General features: G+C 33.5%; 1 protein-coding gene across 1 annotated transcript; it reads right to left on the reverse strand.

The window, feature by feature from the left end:
• Positions 1-144: 144 nt before the first annotated feature.
• LOC112028029 (peroxisome biogenesis protein 19-1) lies at positions 145-5957 on the reverse strand. Its single transcript, XM_065775812.1, has 5 exons — positions 5770-5957; positions 5644-5692; positions 5275-5551; positions 885-1201; positions 145-429 (listed from the first exon to the last, which is right to left on the reverse strand). Exons 1-5 carry the CDS (start codon positions 5807-5809, stop codon positions 384-386), a joined length of 729 nt encoding a protein of 242 aa, XP_065631884.1. The 5' UTR covers positions 5810-5957; the 3' UTR covers positions 145-383.
• Positions 5958-8684: the final 2727 nt, after the last annotated feature.

Genomic DNA, 8684 nt, shown 5'->3' on the forward strand with positions numbered 1-8684 from the left:
ACGTCATTATTAATTTTCTTTTAATCTTGCAAGAAATTTCCTGGTAGGGAACTTTTTGGAGAAAAGAAAAATGAGACCAACTCTGACTACAAGATGTCCATTTGCTAGGGTGTGTAATTATTAGTTACTCCAAAGACAAACAAATTACTGAAAGCACAAAACCAAGATTTTGGCTCTAGATACACAGTCAGATCATATACAAGTTTTGCAATGAATCAATGCTGAAGCCCTGAAATTGAACATCTCATCATCTAATTCTGGGAGAATAAAGCAATCGTAATCTAAGTGAAACCAATTTATTTCTCACAATGTTTAAAAAATAAATATATCCAAAGCTAAACTAAACAGCAAGAGGGACGTGCTACAAGATGGAAGACATGGCCTCACATTATGGAACAATTTGGCTGAGACTCAAGCATCTCTGGAGATCTGCAAAAGAAGAACGTAGTTTGTCAGTTGATACAATAGCTAGACTAACAACGGGAACTGCTATGATGCAAGCAAGTTACCTACCGAGACAATGCACCTAACATGCTAACACTACCAACTGTTGCAGAACTTTATAGGGAAAAATATTGTCAAGAAGAAGCCATATAATCCGATGGATATATACATCAACACAACTAAAATGCAGGACTTCCCTCAGCTTATGTAAACAAACCCATTGAAGAAACTAATTTCAGAAATATTTCACTCTTCATCAGAGTATCTATGACAAATATCAGCTCGTGTAGTACAGAACAAACTAGTTCATGAAATTTAATATTGTACAAGATATCTATCAGAAACTTCTTTCCTAGTGTCATTCTATTCTAATATTTTGCATTTGATGAAAAATTAACACTCAAGGAAGTTTTCCAAAACTAATAATGCAGAACACTTACATCTGTCCAAGACTAGCTAAATCAAAATCAGGAGCAAGCTCTTGGACAATATCATTTGGTGGTTGGCCACATTCCTGCATTTTCTGCATGAGCTCAACAATCTTGTTGAAGTTAGTAGGATCATTTTCATAAACTTCATTAAGTTCTTTTATGAGTTCATATTGGTGGAAGAAACGATTATAATCTTCTGTGCTCAAGCTTTCTTTATGATCTTCTAACCACTTTGGATATCTTTCTCCTATCTCCTTCATTGGATCATGAAGAATCTCCTTAGACAAAAGCTGCTGCATCATGGTCTCCACAATAGATTCCATGTCCTGGAGAGACAAAATAAGTGTGCTTAATGCTCAATTCTCAATATATTTTAAACTTACATAATTACCAATATTTGGAAATATTTGAAAACTAATATGATAGAAAACATATTTATTAATATGGTCTCCACATTATTATTATGGAATCATAATTTCAGGTTCTACAATACCGCAAAATGCAACGGCATGAAATGAGAAGCAATGTTCTGACTAGCAGAATATATTTTCTGGTCTCAATCCATTTTGGTTCACATTACAAAATCTTCTGGCAGAAACTTTGCATCTGAACCACTAAACTTTCTTTTTGTATAGTAAGCACAGGAACGGATATGAAATGGTGACACAACAATTTTTGAAAAATTAGCCCTTACTAGCCCTTACCTAGGAAGCACAGGTATGGGTACAAGTACAAGTACGACACCAAATGAAGTATCTGTGCTTCCTAGAAGTTATTGTTCTCCTACTTCAGGTGCAATTCAAATAGGCTTGCTTAACAACCCAGCCAATTCAAGAAACATAATGTTGTGTGTGTCACCCAAAATTCAGAAATGTTGTCAAATTTCCTCAAACCCAGTTTCTATGGTTAAATTTATCTCCGATTCAGTTCAAATCAATATCAAAGTCTAACTCTTTAGGACGTCTCTAACCATTTAATGAAGTACAAGTGTGTGTTTAAAAATTGAGGAGCTGTCAGTTAGTATTCCCAGTCCAAGAAATACATGAAAATCTAAACTTTAGCCAATTATTTTCATGTTTTTTTTTTTTCTTTTTTAGAGTAATATAATTTTTTTGGGGTAAAGAAAATCATAATTTATATTTCTTTTCTATTTTTGATTTATTAGATTTAAGCAATTTTTGTAACCAATTGTTTCACCCCAATATATTTCCTGTATATTTGGGTGACTTTTTTTTTTCCTGATATATTTATCTTCTATTACTTATCCAATATATATATATATATATATAGAAATAAAATTTATGATTAATTTATCTTCTATTACTTATCCAATATATATATATATATATATAGAAATAAAATTTATGATTGTATTTACCCCAAAAAAATTATATTGCTCTAAATAAGAAAAAAATCATGAGAATAATTGGCTAAAGTTTCTTCTTCAAAGGTCTGAAATATCTGCAAGGCTAAGGATCCTAAATGTCCTGCAGTGAAACAAAGAAGAAGATGAACTGGGTGTTTTATGAAAAATTGAAAGATGAGGATGCCGAATGCTGAATAAGATGTAAGTATATGGATAATTTAAAGATCTTGAAATTCATGAGGATTAAATGACTTTAAGGCCCTTAGGGTCTCTCAAGAGTTTTCCAGCATAAACAAGTGTAAAGAACCTTAAAGTACCAGTGCAATCCAGTATTCCATCAAAACTAGATATTAAAATTCATCTCATGAAAAGGATATCCAAACTTGGATTTGTTTCAAATAAAGATTGAGTTTAGCTTTATCTTTGAAATAATAATCAAGGCATTTGAATATGGTTCTCACAAAAATAATATCAAAGGTCAAAACTGGTAAGAAAACAATAGTCTTAGACCCCAAAATTTTGTGTCGGCTATGGATCCTCCACAAACTAATTAGGTTTGGCCACATGTATTCTTTCCACCATTCTATCCTATCCAAAATCATACTCTTTGGCTCCTTTTTTTTTTTTTTTTTTTTTATAAATACTCTTTGGCTCCTCCTGAATTGACATGCACTTCTTTACTACTTCTACTAATCTTGTATTAGGCATTTCTCTACATTTTTCTGTTCCCTAGACTTGAATCAACTCACACTTCCTTGTAGGTGCATTAATCACTCTCCTCTTCATCTTTTCATCAACAAAGGTCACCCCTATCTTTAAGAAAATATCTTCATTTCAAATCCAATCTTGCCTCGTATTTCCACTTTTTTTATAAATAACAAATTTTATTGATAAAGAAAAAACCCAAATACACAGGGAGTATACAATAGGTACAGAAAAGTCAACCTCTCAAAGTACAAAAATCAATCATGCACAAGGATAAAGAACCTAAAGCTAACATCCAATGAAACTAAGAGATGAAAAAAAGCCTTAAGATCAAGCATAGTCCGTTCATAGTCCTTTAGTTTTTTTATCGGTAAATAAAAACTTTATTTAAAAAAAATTTTAAAAACAAAAAAAAAAAAACGAAAACAAAGAGAGCAAATTCCTTGGTACACCAAAAGTGTACAAGAACACAAAGGACCACCCACAATTACATAAATCTACAAAATGTAAAATAGAGGGAGTGTCAAGACCACTCAAACCAATCCTCCATTCAAATAAAGACAAAAGGAAAATGTGCTTCAACCCTATGATAGAACATTTCCCCCCTTCAAAGATTTTGTTGTTCCGTTCTCTCCATATGTTCCACATAAAAAATTTTGGAATAACACCCCAAACAGATGCCATCCTATGTCACCCAACACCTCTATGCCGACAAGCAAGCAACTCAACCACTTGTTTCAGCATAACCCAGGAGATACCAAACAAGCTAAACACAAAGGACCATAAATCCAAGGCAAAAGGACAATGAATAAGCAGGTGATCTGCCTATTCCCAATCATTTCTACACATACAACACCTGTTAACATCACAAATATTTCTCTTCCTCAAATTATCCAAAGTTAAAATCCTCCCCTTCGCCACTGTCCAAGTGAAAAAAGCTAGCTTAGGAGCTTTCACAGTTCTCAAAACTTCTACCATTATGTTCCTGCCAAATGCACCACACTAAACAATGATGAACGGTTTCCATATAACCATATTTCAATGACACCCAAACAAAACCACAATTCTCTTTGGCATAACCCATTGAACTCAAAATAATCTGAACACCACAGTCCACAACTCCATAGCTATAGGACGGTGAAAGAGTATATCAAAAGTTTTGGGTGACAGTGACACACACACCATTATGACATCAGTACCAAAGAGATCTTCATACAACATGAAAACATGATGATAAAAGTTTTGCAAAACCCTGAAAAAATTTTGAACTCACTTTGACATATCTCAATCAATGCTACCACAGGATAAAGCTATTAAAGAAACCCCAAGCTCTCCTATAGCTCACCTATGTCTTCAAATCCTCATCATACAACATACAAGGCAAACCACTTTTTTTTTTCCTTCTTATTTAAAAAAAAGAAAAAGAAATAGTAGACCACACACCATGGGAAACAATTTACTTTGAGCAGTCTTCCACCATTGATTTGCCGTTTGAGCAAATGTATATGTTAGCACATTATAAGAATACTGCACAATAGTCCTGCAATATTCCCTATAACTTTTTTTATGATAGAAAGGAGTCCCTTTCAGAATAAGATTATAAAGTAAAAAATTTATCTTCCCACATGATATGCAATGATTATATACCACCACAAAACACATTGAGAGTTGACAACAAGCTTTTGGCACAATCATAATTGAACTCCCTGAACAAGCTATACTAATCGATACAAACCCATGGGTAGAACTCACTCTTGAAAACCGGCTTGCAAGGGGAGAGTGCCCAAGAGCTTATATACACATGGTTGAACTTGCACTCCATATGGGACACTTGAATCATAACACTAACACGCCGAACTCTTAACAAAACATCAAAACCCCTTTACACAAAACCAGAACACAGATCCATAACCAAACTCTTCAATGGCAATTCACAATATAGACCCTAGTCAAACCAGGAAAAACAATCAACCAATCACAAATCAAAACTTTGAACCAAAACCCTTAAACCCTGTTTCTAAAAACCAAAGGAACAAAATTCAACGCCAATATTTTACAAAGAAAACTATCCACATGGTTACAAAGAAAACTATCCACATGGTCGTATGAGAAATGATTGAACATCTTCCATATTTGAAAATCCCATTACTCCCAATCACAACACAGTATCAGCAAACTAAAACAATTTCATATCCCAATAACAATTTACAATCCAATCATACCCCAAACAAGGAATTGAATATCAATCAAACAGTCAACCACAAAGCTTGAAAATATGAGCAAAACCCAGAAACCCCAATTGAGAAAAAAACTTGAAGCACAAAATACCTGAGAGCCAGCAAGCTCCTCAAACTGCTTGACCCAATCCTCCATCATAGGATCTCCTCCGGCGGGTTTTGCACCGGGCACCGACTCAAGCCCCTTGACAGCCTCCCTAGTCTGCTCTCTGAGCTGGTCAAGCGCCTCAGAAACATGGGACTCCTTGGAAACCTTTTGCTTACCCTTTTTCTTGCTTCTCAAGTCAGGCAAGCCCATGCCAAGTCCTTGAACCCCAGAGGGCAAAGCGGGTGGCTCTTCTTGCTTGGTCTCTGTGGATTCTTTATCACTGTTATATAAAGCAAATGAAAAATGAAAAATTCAGAAATGGGTATCAAAGAACAGAGCTTTGGAGCGAAATTTTGGAAGCAAAGTAGAAACCTTTGGGGAGAAGGTTTGAGGTTAAGGTTTTGGAAGTCATCCAAAGCACCTGCAATGATACAACAAAGTCATTCAATTCGCAATTTTCAGATAGAGAGAAAGAGTGAAAGAGAGTTGTGGGCTTACTATCGAGCAGTTGGTCTAAATCATCAGGGTGGTCTGCCATGGATATGCACAAAAACTGTGGAATTCTCTCTCTCTCTCTCTCTTCACTTGGAAGACAACGTTACGTCTGTTTTTCTGTCTTGGCTCTCTTGGAAATTGGAACGAAAGGGGGATTCTAAACTTGGAACCGCCCCGTAAAGCTGTTTTTACTTTTTACCAATACTATATAATATGCGTATGCCTAAGGGGAGGAGAATCTGAGTTTTTTTTTAATATATGAATATTTTTTATGGTTTGGTGGGAATGAAAAATGAGAGAAAATAAAATAGAGTGGAAGAGAGTGTTTTACCGAACCATCAATGTTTTTCCTCCAAATTGGGAAATAAAGAAAAAACAAAAATAACATTGTGAATAAAAAGTACAAAATTATTAAATTACTTCTTTATTTTTTTCTTCATTCTACTTTTTATATTTTGAAAATTCTAATTATTTGATAAAACATTTTTGTTACATTTTTTTATGTATGGCAAATTTGTGCCAATTTGACGTTATTTACTATTTGGCTCATAAATTCATATTTTTTGTATAATTTTTTTAAGTTAAGTAGCTTGAAATTTAAATATTTTATAATGAGACGGTTATTGAAACATCATGAAATTGTGTAATATTGTATGAAGTTAATAATAATAAAGTTTTTTTTAAGAGAGAAAGAGTGAAAGAGAGTTGTGGGCTTACTATCGAGCAGTTGGTCTAAATCATCAGGGTGGTCTGCCATGGATATGCACAAAAACTGTGGAATTCTCTCTCTCTCTCTCTCTCTCTCTCTCTCTCTCTTCACTTGGAAGACAACGTTACGTCTGTTTGTCTGTCTTGGTTCTCTTGGAAATTGGAATGAAATGGGGATTCTAAACTTGGAACCGCCCCATAAAGCTGTTTTTACTTTTTACCAATACTATATAATATGCGTATGCCAAAGGGGAGGAGCATCTGATTTTTTTTTTTTTTTTTAATATGTGAATATTTTTTATGGTTTGGTGGGAATGAAAAATGAGAGGAAATATAATAGAGTGGAGAGAGAGTTTAACCGAACCATCAATGTTTTTCTTCCAAATTGGGAAATAAATAAAAAAACAAAATGACATTGTGAATAAAAAGTACAAAACTATTAAATTACTTCTTTATTTTTTTCTTCATTCTACTTTTTATATTTTGAAAATTCTAATTATTAGATAAAACATTTTTGTTACATTTTTTATGTATGGCAAATTTGTGCCAATTTGATGTTATTTATTATATGGCTCATAAATTCATATTTTTTGTATAATTTTTTAAGTTAAGTAGCTTGAAATTTAAATATTTTATAATGAGATGGTTATTGAAACATCATGAAATTGTGTAATATTGTATGAAGTTAATAATAATAAAGTTTTTTTTTTTTAAGTTAGGAATGAAAATTCATATTTTTGGGAATAGAAGATGTTGTAAGGAAATAATTATTCTCATCTTGATAGTAAATCTCATCTTTTGATACTTTATTTTTATTTTTTTTATAATTCAATAGTTTGGGAATGAGAGATTTAAACCTTAAATGTTTCAATTGGAAACACTAAAATATACCAATTGAGTTACACAGATTGGTGCACTTACCCCTTCTTAAAACAAATAGATTTAAATGCCAAGTTATTTACTTATTTTGACCAATACGAAATTATATAATGAAATCTTTTTTTTTTTTTTTTGAGGTCATTATATAATGAAATCTTGAAGTAATATATTGATATAAAACATTTAATTTTCATAACCAAACTAATTAAACAGATTTATAATATGATATTTATAACTTTGAATTGGGGCAACTCAAACGGGGTTGAGGAAGGTGGAGGGACTACCCATTATCCCACAAAAACTCTTCAACCGTCATGATAACTATAGATTTGCCCTCCCCCTCTTCCACTCAACCCCTATGAGAATTATAGATTTGGTCATTCCCCCCATTTTGGTCATCCCCCCCCCCTCTCTCTCTCTCTCTCTCTCTCTCTCTCTCAAGGATGAGCTCCTTCTCGGATATAATGTATCCAGATCAGATTTGAATTGCACCAATTTAGATAACCTTTCAGGAGATTTCCACAATAAAGATGAGTCTCATGCACGTACAAGAACAATAAGAATTCAGAAATATCTAAAGAAAAACTGCTACCATCGCATTAAATGCACTGGTAAATGCACTAGAGCTACCTTTCTAACCGCATTAATGTGGACAAGACCCATGAACAGTGCAGTCTCAGCTGCCACACCTCCCCGAAAGCCAGAGAAGGTGTTTGATGGAACATAACACTCAAGTGAAAGCTTAGATGATTAACAAGTGTAGGATCAAGATGATGGGAGGGAGACTCTATATTGTGAGGAATACCCCATGAAAAGGGGGTCAGATAAAAAATAGAAGAGAACTATTGTAGTACTCAAAACTGTATTAGCACTCAGTTCTATTGGTTTATTTTATAATCTATCTCCTCGGACAACAATTTCATTCAGTTTTACATGTCTTTCTTGCTTGTTTATATTTTAAATCCATACTAGCCGTTGTCAAATCCAAAAAATGTCCAGTTCTTTCACGCACTCTCTACAAATTTATTGTACTGGGCTCATTGGGCCTGTATCCCATATCTTTAGGACATGGGTTACAAATTGTGACCCTACACTACCAATAGCTAATTGTAATTTGAATAGTTTATCAATTTGTATTATATTTTTTGGTACAAATATGCATTTTTTTTATACATCTAGTTGGGTGGGGGGATTTGAAGTTTTAAACCCTAGATGTTCGTTGGACACCTCATAAGGTGCCAAATAGTTAAGTATTAAGGCTTTTGGCAAGAAAGTGAAAGAAAATTAATGGGATTGAGTTTTTTGGTTATTCTTTTTTTTTTTTTTTTTTT

The sequence above is a fragment of the Quercus suber genome, unplaced genomic scaffold, assembly GCF_002906115.3.
Source record: "Quercus suber isolate HL8 unplaced genomic scaffold, Cork oak 2.0 scaffold_119, whole genome shotgun sequence".
NCBI lineage: Eukaryota > Viridiplantae > Streptophyta > Magnoliopsida > Fagales > Fagaceae > Quercus > Quercus suber.